This window comes from Ictidomys tridecemlineatus, chromosome 8, assembly GCF_052094955.1.
Source record: "Ictidomys tridecemlineatus isolate mIctTri1 chromosome 8, mIctTri1.hap1, whole genome shotgun sequence".
In the NCBI taxonomy this organism is placed as follows: Eukaryota; Metazoa; Chordata; class Mammalia; order Rodentia; family Sciuridae; genus Ictidomys; species Ictidomys tridecemlineatus.
The window spans coordinates 37,162,752-37,178,001 of record NC_135484.1 but is presented as its reverse complement, the minus strand read 5'-3'; the positions used below and the strand labels follow the sequence as shown (position 1 = coordinate 37,178,001).

General features: G+C 35.4%; 1 protein-coding gene across 4 annotated transcripts in view; it reads left to right on the top strand.

The window, feature by feature from the left end:
* The window catches only part of Ncoa7 (nuclear receptor coactivator 7), a 139,196-nt gene that overhangs the window by 53,129 nt on the left and 70,817 nt on the right, over positions 1–15,250 (top strand). For all 4 annotated transcript variants that reach the window (XM_021733320.3, XM_078019233.1, XM_005335375.5 and 1 more), the window contains exon 3: positions 11,489–11,709. In XM_021733320.3, coding sequence (XP_021588995.2) covers positions 11,489–11,709 — 221 coding nt within the window. The remainder of the gene's footprint in view (positions 1–11,488; positions 11,710–15,250) is intronic.

The following is a 15,250-nucleotide window of genomic DNA, read 5'->3' as shown; positions in this document are numbered from 1 at the left end:
TATCACTTAGGATTCCAGGTGTTTTCAGAGACCATGTGCCTGATAGAAGAAAAAGTAGGCCCAAATCTCCATCATGTCGGATTAGGCCTGGCTTCCTTCAAAAAACTCCTATAGCATGAGAATTAAAATCAAGAATCAATAAATGGGATGGATTCAAACTAAAAAGCTTCTTCTCAGCAAAAGAAACAATCCGTGAAGTAAATAGAGAGCCTACTGAGTGGCTTGGGGCCTCCCTAAGCTGCTGAGGCTGGCTTTGAAATTGCAATCCTTCTATCTTAGCTGCCCAGAGCCACTGTGCCTGGCCAGAAAGTTTCTCAGAGTAGGTTTTACTAGTCACTCACTCCATGAATCCTGCTTCTGATCAGTATCACTTCCCATGGTAACAACTAGTGTGTGTGTGTGTGTGTGTGTGTGTGTGTGTACATATACATACAATTTTTTCCAGTTGATATATATATATATAAAAATTGGAAAAAAACACCTCCAAGACATTAAATGGACATTTTGGATACAAACCAACTAAATGTAGGGTATCTGCCAAACTGAGTTTAAAAATTTTATACCTGATATTAGATTATTCTTTCTGAAAGTATCTAAAAGTCAGGATGAGTTATGAGGCCATTTCTAGTTTATAACTTTGAAAGCATATTATTATAAAAAGATAAGCATACACATCTAAGGTTGTGAAAAAATAAATTAATGGGATATATTTTTAAAAGTCGGGGGAAGGCAAGAAGTTGAGCTAGAGCACATTCTAATTTTATGCCACTCCCAGTAGTTTTCTGTCAGCAGGTCATATCTACTGATCATAAACTTTATGATTAGTACTTTAGCATAGTACTAATTTGTATACTAAAGTGATTGTTTTTCAGATTGTATCTTTTTGGTCTCTATTTGCCTCCATGTTTTCACAGTTTAAGCAGTTAATAGGAAGGTAGGCTAAAATTAGAGACCAGAATCCCTGACATCATTGTATTTCTGCATGAGAATTTTCAAGGGAGCTATGCTTTAATTGCATGGATTGACTAAAGAGAATATAGGAAAATAAACTTTCTCTGAAAGAATTATGTCACCAAAACACATTGCTGTTGAAACGGACCATACATCTTTCTCCATACCTTTGCTGTGGGGGACAGATTTTATCATCAGATAGAGCACTAATCTCTAGGGGATATAAAGAACTCAAAAAGCTAAGCACCAAAAAACCAAATAACCCAATCAATAAATGGGCCAAGAAACTGAACAGATACTTCTCAGAAGGTAATACACAATCAATCAACAAATATATGAAAAAATGTTCAACATCTCTAGCAATGCAAATCAAAACTACTATAAGATTTCATCTCACTCCAGTCAGAATGGCAGCTATTATGAAGACAAACAACAATAAGTGTTGGCAAGGATATGGGGGAAAAGGCACACTTATACATTGCTAGTGGGACTGCAAAATGGTGCAGCCAATATGGAAAGCAGTATGGAGATTCCTTGGAAAACTGGGAATGAAACCACCTTTTGACCCAGCTATCCCACTCTTTGTTCTATGCCCAAAGGACTTTAAAACAGCATACTACAGGGACACAGCCACATCAATGTTTATTTCAGCACAATTCACAATAGCTAAACTGTGGAACCAACCTGGATGCCCTTCAGTAGATGAATGGATAAAGAAAATGTGGTATATATACACAATGGAATATTTCTCAGGAAAAAAAGGGAATAAAATTATAGCATTTGCAGGTAAATGGATAGAGTTGGAGAATATATGCTAAGTGAACTTAGCCAATCCCCCAAACCAAATACTGAATGTCTTCTCAGATATAAGGAGGTTGATTCATGGTGGGGTTGGGAAGGGGAGCATGGGAAGGTTCAACAAACTCTAGATAGGGCAGAGGGGTGGGAGGGGAAGCGAGGGGGGCAAGGAGGTAAAAAAGGTGGTAGAATGAGATGGACATCATTACCCTAAGTACATATGTGAAGACACAAATTGGTGTGAATACACTTTGTACACAACCAGAGATATGAAAAATTGTGCTCTATATGTGCAAGATGAATTGTAATGCATTCTGCTGTCATATATAACAAATTAGAACAACAACAACAAAAACATTGCTGCAGGTGGAAAGGGGCCTGGAGAAAAACCTGGGCATCAGCAAAGTCTCTTCTTTGGATGGTGAAAATGATCACAGAGGCCATTCCTGAGCTGAAAACTTCCATCAAGAAAGGAGAAGACTTTGTCAGGAACATGAAATGAAGCATTGATCCATGGGCAGTTTCCTTATTTCCTTAAATAAGTTTCCTCCTTATTTCCTTATCAAGGCATTAAGTCACTGAAAGCCATTTCAGATCCATCTGTATTTTCTCTCGGTTTGAAGATGGTATTATATCAACACTATCATTCCTTCCAAATGGTGGCTGTGCTATAGGGGCAATAATAAAAGCAGAAGGAAACAAGGAAGGAAGAAAAAAATTGCCGTTTTATATAATGTGTGTTATTGAAATACATCCTCTCTTTTGTATAAAACTTGTTAAATTGTCAGAGCAAGAGATTCTAAGTTAAAAAAAATTTTTTTCTATAAAATGACACCCTCCCCCACACAAATAGAATTTTTTTTTTAGGGGGGGATACCAGGGATTGAATCCAGGGGTGCCAAATCCCCAACCTTTTTAATGTTTTATTTAGAGACAGGGTCTCTCTAAGTTGCTAAGTCTGGTGTTGAACTCTTGTTCCTTCTGCCCCAACCTCCGAAGTCACTGGGATCACAGGCCTGTGCTACCATGCCCAACTTTTATTTCTTTACATGCTAAGGAACTCTCATAGAAGAAAAAAAATTGGAATTGTTTTTTGGCTCTGTTAGTAATCATAACAGTGAATAACTGATTTCAGTGCACATTAAAGTGATTAGATGTGGAAATGAGATGGAACCCTTTAAAACACTGGTAAATTTTTCTGCTACCATCCCCACCTTCAAAAGGCTATTTGGAGACACTCAACATAAAATGAAAGCAAGCAGTGAACTCCTTAAAGGAGTGTGCACAACATGTTGCACAGATGTGGTAATGATTTGGGTATGGAAACTGGGACAGGGATAGGATACTCATTTTATAGTTGTTTATAACTCAAATGTTCAGTTATCCAGTATGTTAGGCTGAGTAATAACCACTGAAGATGCTTCGGTCCTAATCCTCAGGACCTGAGAATGTTCCTGTTTTGGACAAAAAAAAAAAAAAAAAAGAACTTTTAGATGTAACTAAGTTATGGATCCTGAGACAGGGAGATTATCTTGGACCACCTGGGTGGGTCTTTACCCAATCATAAGTGTCCAAGTAAGAGGGAGGTAGAGGGAGTTTTGACTACCAGGAAGTGAGGGTGTCATTGAGGACAGAGGCTGTGCTGCTGACTGAAGATTTAAGAGAGAGCTACAGGAAATGCAGCTCTAGAAGAAAGGCAAGGGAAAATACTCCAGAGGAAATAAGCCCTGCCTTGACTTCAGCCAGGTGTAGATGATTTCAGACCTCTGACTTCCAAGACATTAAAAGAGTAAAAATGTGTTATTTTAAGTCATCAGTTACATCAGCCATAGGGAATTAATACAGCCAGTTAGTTTAAGTTAAATATGCCATATGCGTAATGCCATTATAAAGCAAAAAAGAAATCAGCTACTTCTCTTGGCATTTCTACTTGCAGATTTTTATTAACTTCTGCATTACTGGATTTGTCACCTTATTCTTGGTTGATAAACAGCAAAATTCCTAATATTTAAGTATTATATTTATAGGACTTTGCTCATTACTCTAACACAATTATTTTACTACCTTGACTAAATTCCCTGATCTGGTTCCCATCCTCAGTTTATAGCTGAGATAAATAAAACTTGTAGTGATTCGACTTAATGATTTTTCAACTTCAAGATGGTTTTATTGCAGAATTAAATCTAGTTTGACTTAAATATTTTTGACTTTTGGTAAGTTTTTCAGGATATAACTCTGTCTTAGGTCAAGGAGTTACCATTGTCTGTATAAACATTGTCTATACTAGTGATTTCCTTAGAATGTTTTCAGGTCCCTGACCCAGGCTGACTTAGAAGAGAGAACTGTGCGCTCACATGGGGTAACCTATATATGCAACAAAAGCATGTCTTGTTTCGTAAATACAAGGCAAACATTCTGCACAGTGTGCACCATTCTGTAGCATTGTCATTGTAATCCTGGTACTGGGGAGTACTTGTCAGGTTTCTGAATGTTCCATATCCCAGCCCAACACTTCTTGGAATGAGAATTTGCCACTGCTTCTTGGTCAGGTTACTGAAGACCCCTAAGATCTGCTGAGGCCTGCTGTTTTAGTAGCATAAAGAAGTCCTAGGAAAGAGAAATTGGATTTTTGTGGCTTGCCTTTGATTGGCATTGCATTCATTGCTTTTTGTTAGAATGTGGTTTGTTTCTTGAGGCCCAGCATACATTTAGGTGTATGTGCACTACATAAGAATATATCAATAGTTATTGAACTCAAAAGCAAAAGGATCTCTTTTCTAACTGTAGTGGTTCTTTGAAACCAGAATTATTTTCATTTCAATTGGTGAATTTCATTGGGAGAAGGCGGGACATCTCATCATAATTAGACATAATGAAAAAAAAGGGACACATCTCAAAGTGGATGTGTACTTTTCACTAGGATCAGGTACATCTGTGGATTTTTTTTTTTTTTTTTTTGGTACTAGGGATTGAACCCAGGGTGCTTAATCACTGAGTCACATCCCCAGCCCTTTTTGTATGTTTTATTTAGAGACAAGGTTTCACTAAGTTGCTTAGGGCCTCACTATGCTGCTGAGGCTAGCTTTGAATTCCTGATCCTCCTGTCTCAGCTTCCAGAGCTGCTACCACGCCCAGCAAATCTATGGATTTTTCCAGTGATTCTTAAATTTTAAAATTTTCTTTGATCATAAGTCCATGAGAATTTCTGTCAAGTGAGGTTTTTCTCTTTTTTTCTTCTTTTTTTTTAAAACTATTTTTCTTCCTCTACCTTTAAGTTTGATTTTCTTTAGCATATATCACAATTAAGAATTTGCAGTTGAAATTAAAAACTAGTCCTCCATTTTTGAAGTCACATGGTGAAATGAAATATAAGGAATAAAATTTTTCGGAATTAATAAATAACTTTGTACTGGTGACTAAGTTCATAGTGGAGTGAAATAAATTATTTATGTATAGTTAGGAAAAGAATGTGAACATATATGAACATTTGGGATTTGTCAAATGGCTTCTTTGTTGATATGTGTGTGTGTATACATATATATATATATATATATGTATGTATGTATATATATGAAATTTTTATGTGTTCTCTCTTTTACTTGGATCCACAGAATCCCCAAGTAAGAATAATGCCACTCACAACAAATAAGCAATTTGTGGAGCTTTTATTGTGACCCTAATAGAAGTTGTAAAGTAAACCCTTTGTATACAGTTTGTTTTAATCAGCAAAAAAAAAAAAATTTTTGAGGCTATTATTTTTATTTCAAGATGAGGGAACGTGAGGCTTAAATTTGATAACTTGCCTAGGATGTGCACCCAAGGAATAAGAGAAGATTAAAACACAATGTGGGGCTGGGGTTGTGACTCAGCAGTAGATCGCTCACCTAGCATGTGTGAGGTCCTGGGTTCAATCCTCAGCACCACATAAAAATAAATAAATAAAATAAAGGTATTTTGTCCAACCACATCTAAAAAATATTTTAAAAAAGAAAAAAACACAAACATGTCTACCCGGATGCTGAATTCATTCCATTGTAGCACTGTTTCCCCAATCTCTGAAAGTAGTAAATTCCGGGTTGGACAACCAGGAAAAAACAACCTAGATCCTGAAGGTCAGAACAGTATAGTGACAGGGTTACAGCCAGAATAGCCAAGAGCAAGAACCAGGGGAAGGGCACAGAGGGAGTTCAATCAGCTCTGTCTGATTAAAAACAGGGAACAGGGTGGTGCTGCCATACAGAAATTGAGTGCAATAGCTTGACTCAGGGGAAAGAATAAATCACCAACTGAGATTTTAACAAAACATTGCCATAGCTGCTGACATTTATTTCTTTTTCTTTGTTGGCCTTATAATTACAAAAGTAAAATATGCTTGCTGTGTCAAAACATTCAGTAACACCAAATTATATAAATGTAAAGTTTCTCTTTCTTTACCCATTGACCAAAAATTTTCCTGTGCACCTACCCAACCTATAAAAATATATATACCTCCACAACTATATAGTTATTGGTTTGAGGACATTTTGCTATATTTTTAATTTTTTACCCTCCCCCAAATAAAGTGATATTATAATAGCATTCTGCAACTCTTTTCGTGCAGTGATGGTATATCTGCATCTTTTATGTTAGTACTCTATTTCCCTATAGTAGCAATTTTATAAGAAGACATTATGTGTTAAAGAGGTCTATAAGGTCTTCATGGTTGATCAATTTTTACACGTTCTACTTTCTATAGCTATCAGACCCAAATTGTAGGGCAGTGTGTTTTTTGTTGGGTTGGCTTTTTAGGTGGTTAGCATTGTTTTTGTTTTTTGATAACCCTTATGTGTGGATGGTGTTTTATCTTGACCTCTGTACTTTCCCAGGTCGGGGGCTCTCTAGTGGAAGGAAAATGCAATCAGATATGAGATACAGAGGAGAACAGGGATGTGCATGACTCCTGGAAAGGTTTAGCTTGGATTTTTAAAAATATTTTTTAAAACGTCAAAACAACTTTTGCATGTTTCCTAATCTTCTCAGCCAAATATAAACTTCTAGAGCCAGGCTGGACCTTGAAAAATCATTTCATCCTCTTGCTTTTGTTTACTTAGAAGCCCCAGAGAGCTAATCATATTTCCAAAGAAGGTCACAAAGCTGATTTCTAAGAGGGCCAAGGCCAAAACCCAAATCTGGGTTTCAGACTTCCTGGAAGTATGCTTTCTGTTGAAGTCCACAAGATTGTTAGGCCATTCTGCCCCACGTGGTTCATAGAATTTTCAAGGTCCAGTGGATTTTATTTTAAAGTCAAAATAGACATGTATGCCATAAACAGTTCTAAAAGAGGTAGTCCCCGGGGGCTCCTTGGCAGCTGGTTCTGACTTCTTCTGCCCTGTGACCTTGGGAAATGGCCCTAGTTTCTCTCAGCCTTCCTTTTCTTATCAGTGGAACAGAGATAAAACTTGCCTACCTCAAAGGATTTTTGTGAGACGGTGAACATTTATAACTGCATGCCAGGGTTCCTGTTTCCTTAGTCAGCTATAGTTGTTGTTAGAAGAAAGCTTTCAAGCTTTTTATAATTATCTTTTTGAAAATGTTAACTCAGTTTTTTGACAAAAGTGTTAAATTAGTTTTACATTAAAAAAAAAAAATTCTTTAGCTGATGCGGTGGCACATTTCAGTAATCCCAGCAGCTCAGGAAGTTGAGGCAAGAGAATTGTGAGTACAAAGCCAGCCTTAGCAACGACGAGACCCTAAGCAACTCAGTGAGACCCTGTCTCAAAATTTAATAAAACGATAAAACACGAGTTGGGAGAAAATGAGGTCTGGTTGTATCCTCTAGTGCCTTCACTATTTTAATGTAAAAAATGCTGGCAGATTCAAGAATAATGATAATAAAAAAAGCTCTTCAATATTCCATTATGGGAAGGCACATATAGAAAGTTCAGAATCATGGCTTCATTCTTCTGTACTGGGGGAAGGTCTGAGTGGTACTATTTCCCTTCTCTTCTGGCTTTCATTTATCTCCCTCAAACCATGATTGCTTCTTAGATTCTGCACTGCACTTAAGTTTTATCCACTGTATTTTCCTATATTTTGAAAAAATTCTAGTGGGAACAAGTGTTATTTTTGTAATGACGAGTAATAAATAATATTGTAAAAAGGAGACAGGCAGGGAGAGAATGAAAGACTGACATGATCGGTGGCAGCAGAGATCAAGAAGAGAAGAATAAATTTGATGAGGAGTGATTTAGGAGCTAGAACTGACAGGGCTTGGGTACAATAGTGGGAGGGGGTTGAATTTAAAACACTTGTTTTATGTAATTGTGATTTTATTTTAAAGAAAGACAAGTGCAAGGTTTGGGGCGTTCTGTTTTTTTTTTGTTTGTTTTTTTTTTTAGTTTTTTAACATGTGCTCACCACAATCAAATCTTAAATGTCCATTAAATAGTTTTTTCAGTCACTAATCTGTAAGATGATTTGCCAAGTAGTGTTTTTAGTTCACAATATAAATAAATGTATATCTGATGTCATTTTAAAAGCTTACATGAAACATGAAATAAGTGGAGTTTATTTTTCTGCAAGACCATTTTTCCTCCAGTTTACCATAGTGATGACCAATTAGTGATTTACCCATTTAGTGATACAAATCCATATTGTGAGGATTAATTACCACAGTAGATATTGGCTTGAAAAAACAAAAGAGAAGGGCTAGAGAACAAGCACTCTAAAGACGAATGTTTGAAGATCATCAGCCATACCACATTTCTAGGTTGGCAGTTATTTATCCTTAGAAAAGTTGTCAAAAATACATTTCTACGCTGAGAATGAGGGTTTTTACAGGTTTCCATAAATCCATCTGATTTCTAGTTGAGTTGCAAGATCAGAATTTTCTAGTTATATTGACAGCCTCCATAAAAATAAATTCTCCCGCAGTACTCCAGATAATAGACGTAGATGATAATAGAATTTCTCAGATATTAAATCATGCTCTCTTTTCTGTTAAACAAGTTTGGAATTGCTGTTTTTCTGGTCTTTTTTTTTTTTTTCCTGAAGAAACAACTCTGTTTGGCTATATGTGTTGACAATAATGTTCCATGTGGAAAAGGGAGAAAAATGAATAAAACAATGTATCCCATTTTGTTATTTCTCTGTGTGAAAATCAGTCTCTAATGAGATGTCCCCAAACAGTGCTCTGTTCATCGAAACACATGCCCTAGATCTGAGTGACTCTAATTATCATGAAGGCAGTGAAATGAGGACAATTCAATGAACCTAAAGTGGAAAAACTCAGAAGATTAAAAGGCAGCATATCTCAGGCTGCATAAAACTAATTTTCAACATCTATTTTCTCTCCTGGAAAAATCATTTTAGAATGGTGAAAAAAGGTTCATTTCAAGCATTTTTTTTTTCAGCGAATGCATTGGAAAATAATATCAGCCCATCCGTAGCGATGATTTTGGAGAGAGACCAGCTCTCTGCAGAGACAAACCTCTCTGTATAAAAAAATTATGTCTGTATATTAACTAGGCTCATGTGCTTCAATTGAGTCTCATATAGTAATCCTGATCAGGAGAAAAATTGTTTTTTTAGAGGCATTATCAGACCAAACTTTTATGAAGATCTACCTACTCTTTATCCAGAAAAAGAGTTTAAAATCAGATGATACAAAATGAAACCATATTTACTGAAACGGTCCCTCTTTATGAGTCTCCAATTTGTTTGGTTTGTGATTTTATTTAACAAGCAAACATAAAGAGATAGCTAATAACAAGCAAACATAAAAAATGTATTTATCTGTGACTTTTTTCCAACTGTCTTATCTCTTGAGCCATGTACTGATTTATTAGTCGGTGAAAAATATAAGAACTGCTTCTCAGTGTTCGTGTGTAACAGCCTACTTGAAATATCTTATTGGAATCGGGGGCCTTTGTCCCCAAAGCACCTTACCATGCTTCATTTTCATGTTAACATGTGATTGAGTTAGGGGATATTTTACTACTTTGGGTCTTATTTGTTTTCCATCATATATTGAGATATATTTTCTCAGCTAATCGTAAAAAACTCAGAGTTTTAAAAAACTCTGCTGATACATAAGGAAATAATTGTTGTTTCTTTTAAAATATTTTTTTAGTTGTTGATGGACCTTTATTTTATTCATTTATTTATATGTGGTGCTGAGTATTGAACCCAGTGCCTCACACATGTGAGGCAAGTGCTCTGCCACTGAGCCCCAGCCCCAGCCCAATTGTCACTTTTAATATGAGAAGACTGAGGCTAGAGGAGTTTGGTTTCTAGACTGAGTGTAGAGCTCTCTAATGGGCCCAGGCCTTAAGGAGAGACCTTTCTTGACTGTTGGAGGTATTTGTCTAGTGTCACAGAGCAAAGCAGCAGAAGACCAAATATTACCTCTGTATTATCCTTCAGTTATGTCAGTTTTCTACCCATACTTTCCTCGTCCATTGTCCAGATGCATAAAAAGACAAAGGATTGAAATAAGAGAAAGCAAATTGTGCCTAGATAATTTCTATCTACATGAAGAAATGTCCTCATTTTTTTTAAAAAGAAAAGTTGCGTGTAAGCAGAGTGCCACAGGTATGAGAGTCCAAGGCCCTTGTTCTAGAACAAAGAGTTTACACTTTGCTAAAGCATAGACGTTCTCAAAAAGGACCAGAAGCATAGAAGTGACACATGAAATAATTACAGACTAATGCACCAACTGGAAATTATTTTTGAGTTATTGGATTTCAGTGAATTGTGACAAACTTTCTCTCATCTGTCTTGGACTCAGAGGTAAAAAATTGAAAGCATCAAATATGTTTACTAAGGTATCAGCTATCAGTAGTAATTATCAGCTATTATTAGTAATCACAATGATAATTATATATTGTTATTATGGCATTTTCTATCTCAGGAAATTCTGTTCTCTCTTTAATACTCCTGTAATAACATGTGTAAAGGAAAAGAATTATTTAATTCTGAACCATTTCACATCTTGCCAAAACTTAATAGTGAACACGTGAGCCAATTATAAAGGACTTGTTTTACTTATGTGCTTGCCCAATAGTCCAAAGTATCATGGAACACCAGAAGTGCTTTTTAAAACACATAACACACCAAATATGGCATTATAGTAAGGGTACTATATATCTTGTTTAAAAAAAGATTACTCAACATTTAGTAGCCTATAGAGAATCTCATTTTCCCTAAGGCCTAGGACGTTATTGATACTCTTTTTAAAAATATCTTTATTAGTTGTTGATGGAGCTTTTTATTTTATTTGTGTATTTACATGTGATGTTGAGAATCAAACCCAGTGCCTCACACATGCTAGGTATATGCTCTGCTACTAAGCTACAACCCCAGCCCTGACACTTTTATCATATTTTGTGGATATAATTGAGGAAAGTCTATAGGCCTCCACATAAGACGAATAAATGATGAGAAAATTTTAAAACCAAGAAAATGCAATTAAGAATATTACAGGCTGGGGATGTGGCTCAAGCGGTAATACGCTCGCCTGGCATCACGGGGCGCTAGGTTCTATCCTCAGCACCATATAAAAAAATAAAGATGTTGTATCCACCGAAAACTAAAAAAATAAATATTAAAAAATTCTCTCTTTAAAAAAAAGAATATTATAAGGAATGTGTTTTCTGCATCAGTTAATTAGTTTTCAAAGCTTGACAATATGAAATTAATAGGATTCCTTCTAGCAAATCATGTCTCCATTGTTTTCCCCTTATTTCCCCCTTATTCTTAGATTGAAAAAGAAAAAGCAAGCCAAACAAAATGCGGAGACAGCCTCAGCTGTAGCCACAAGGACACATCCTGGGAAAGAAGATGCTAATGCAGTCATTTTGGAACCAGACAAGTGCAACATTGCTGTAGAAGAAGAATATGTTACTGATGAGAAGAAAAAAAGAAAAAATAACCAGTTAAAGGAAATCAGACGTACAGAACTGAAGAGATATTATAGTATTGGTAAGTATTGGTAGCTCTATGGCAGTATTTTCATTTTAAAAATCTGTAATTATTTTTAGAAGACTAATTTATAAGTGAATCATCATAACAATAATATCCATTTATGAGCAGCTACCACATGCCTCAAGCTCTTCTTTATATATGTAACATCTTATATAAATGAATAATAATGAAATAATGTCATGTTTCATTCAACTTTGCATTCCTAGCTTCTAGCATAGTGCGTAATACATATCGTATGCTAATAAACATTTATCTAATGAGTGGTTTTTCTCCCTGTAGAAGAAATGTTTATTATTTTTCTTAATGTGTATAGGCATATCCATGAAAGAAGCACCTGCAATTTTTGACATCAGTTAAACAAGAGAATAGGGAGGAGATATGACTTAATATTTGTCAATTGAAAAAAATGCTTGGGCATTTTAGTTAAAGGGAAGCTTAGAAAAAGTCCACAGTGTTATATAGTTTCTCAGAATAGCTGTTACATTTGAAACTGCATAAGCAATGATGGCATATTTATCTTTACTCAAATCATTCAGCTTCCTCTATTGTTTTGTCATATGTAAGCATGGAATAGTTTCCAAAGAGAATGCAAAGAAAGAGTACCCAGAGTCAGAACTTGTTATGGCATACAGGTTACAGCATGCTCAAATTACTAGGTAAAGGGGAAAAAAACTGAAGGAGGCATCTGGGAACACATTACAAATGCAGCATATAAGACATGTCTTATAGAAGAGTAAGGGAGCTTATTCCAGAGGGCCGTCCACTTGGTCCCCATTAATACCAGAATAACAGTCTCTATGCTTCATGTGACTTTATTACTGTGCTCCTCAAAGATAAAATGTACTGCTATCAAGGTAGTAATAAGTGCTGCATTGCTGGCTTTGTTCTGATAGGGATAGATGAAAAATTTGCAGCTAAGAGCATGTGGTTTGCAGCATTACAGTAGGCCAGGATGATTATGTGAAACAAAACTCAGCTAAATGGGTGCTTTTAATCTCAACCTGTGAGTATACTATATAAACTGTCAACATATTGAAGGAGACTCCTATAGAATTAATAAACTTCCTCTTAAAATTAAAAGTGTTGATATTATCCCTTATATCCAACAAGAGGAAAAGAATGAATAAAAATTGCCTTCTACATCTTGTTTTGCCCATGATTTCTTGCTGTGATAGAATAGTTTTTTAATGTGGTATACTGTTATAGTATCACTGAGACTTAAACAATACCTTTGTCTTTGCCTGACTAACTCTACCTGACTGACAGAATCATGGCTCAGTCACCTGTTCATCTGGGAAGCCCTCTCTGTCCCTGTCCAGCTTAGATTTCCACTTTTTCCCCATGGATTTGTCTGATTCTGTGTTTGCAGGCTAGAGTGACTCTTTAAATGTGCATTGAATAGAAGAATAAATTCATAGAAGAGCAATACCTGTTTCTATTTGTTTATGTTTCATGAACATTCTGAAAGATATAGGTAACAATGTAGTCATCAGTCAAAGTGGTGTGATTTTATTTGGCAGCAATAAATAAGGAGATGCCATTAGAGCATGTCCTCTTCTCTATAAATTGCAGGTGTTAGGTGAGTTCATATCTGTAAATAAAGTGCTCCATGGAACACACAGAGAGTCAAAACAAGAAGTTCATGGACAGCAAATGATAATGTGTATACTTAAAAAGAGTAGGATATATAACAAAACATTGATAGCAGTTTTCTCTGAGTACAGAAGTTCCAAGGGGGTTTGTTTTCTTTTTGCATATTAAATATTGTATAATTATTTTAAATGTTAATAATCATAAAATACAGAAACTGAATAATATAATAGAGTAAAAGCAAGGACTTTGCAAAAAAGAACATTAGAGAAAGTTCTGTCAGTGAGATATAAGAGGGTGATTATGTTTTGTAGGTATCCAGTCTACCTCTATGGTATTACCTGCCTGATCTAAAGAAGTCTGTCTTGACAAAAGCTATGTTTTAACTTGTTGAATTAGATTTATCTGTGCCTCACTTAAGCCTCAGGCCATAACTCATTGCTTTCTCTTGACACTAGAACACAGCAGTTAAGATACTGATAAAGAATGGTGTGGAAAGATTGAGTCACTGGAATCGCCTCATTATAACAACATGATGCTGATGCCATAAATGCTTTGTTTCAGTTTTGAGAGCGGACTAGGGAAAGGGAAGTGAAGTAATTACACTGAGGCAGATGGCATCAGATCAATCTAGATCCAGCACCTTTCATAGTGCTTGACACACAGTAGGCATCAAAAAAAAAGCTTGTGGAACAAGTGAACTCAGCACTTCCATGCTTTCATTTGTATTTGTTCATGTATAGGACTCCTTTTTTCATTTATTCAACAATTCTTAAGGAATAAGAATTGTTCAGTAACAACTTATCATAATAAATTTTTCAAAAGTAGCTATTAAGTTGAATGTGATACAAGTATATTGGAATATTCCTAAATGTATCAAAAGATAACTCAACTCTTACAACAACAGAACATATGGAAGTAGCATGAAAATAATATGTCAAGAAACTTTTATATTCAACAAATGCTTATTCCTGAATCTTAGAATAGTATACTTCTGTGCTTCTAAGAACATGGAGATAAGAATAGAATATTACAAATGCATATGATATTTCATTGTATGGAAGTTCTTCATCTGAAACATAGTTATAAAGGTGTAAGATTGGAAAGAGATGGAGGAATTTTATAAATGAGGGAAGCAAGCTCTATTGGAATAAAATATATTATGATTATGTAATATTTTAATATAAAAAGTGTAATGCCAAGAATCCTGGAGAGTATAGTAGGAATTTTAGGAGAATTGTACTTGGGAAGTCATTATATCCAACACAAAGGACTTAGATTATTGCCAGTTTTGTGATTAACACGGTCAAATATTTGTTTAAGGAGAAGTTTGCAGGATGCACAATGAATTTAGCTTGTTGATAACTAATCTGTATTGTCTGTATTAATCATCTCAAGTCTGCTTTTCTTCCTGAATTCAAAAGAACCTTGACAAGAAAAACAAAGACAGTAAAAAACAAATGGAATCTTCTATTTTCCCTCTATAGATTTTTTGGTGTCCATGACAAAATGAACGCAAACAACTACTAAGTTATCTTCCACAGTGGCAACCTTGACACATTTCCATACACAAACTACCTTTTTCTAGGGATTTTAAAAATCCATACATGTGAAAATTTTACATCCATCCTTTGCCTTTTGTTTCACATATCAAGTTAAGAAAGCCAAGATTATGTTATTTGGATAAATTAATTTCTAAACACAAATAGGTCAAGCCATAAATGTAGAATGATATTGCTCTTCTATTCAGAAGTAATGATTATTCTGGGACTTCAGAACTCAAAGAATCAAAGAATGCAGGATTAAAAAGAACTATCATGTGAAAAGAACCTAACGAGGAGGCCGAGTGTGGCTCCGTGGTAGAATTGTGCTTGCCATCCGGAGGTCCTGGGTTCAGTCTCCAGGACCAAAACCAAAAATAAAACAAAAACACCAATCCTAACTAAAT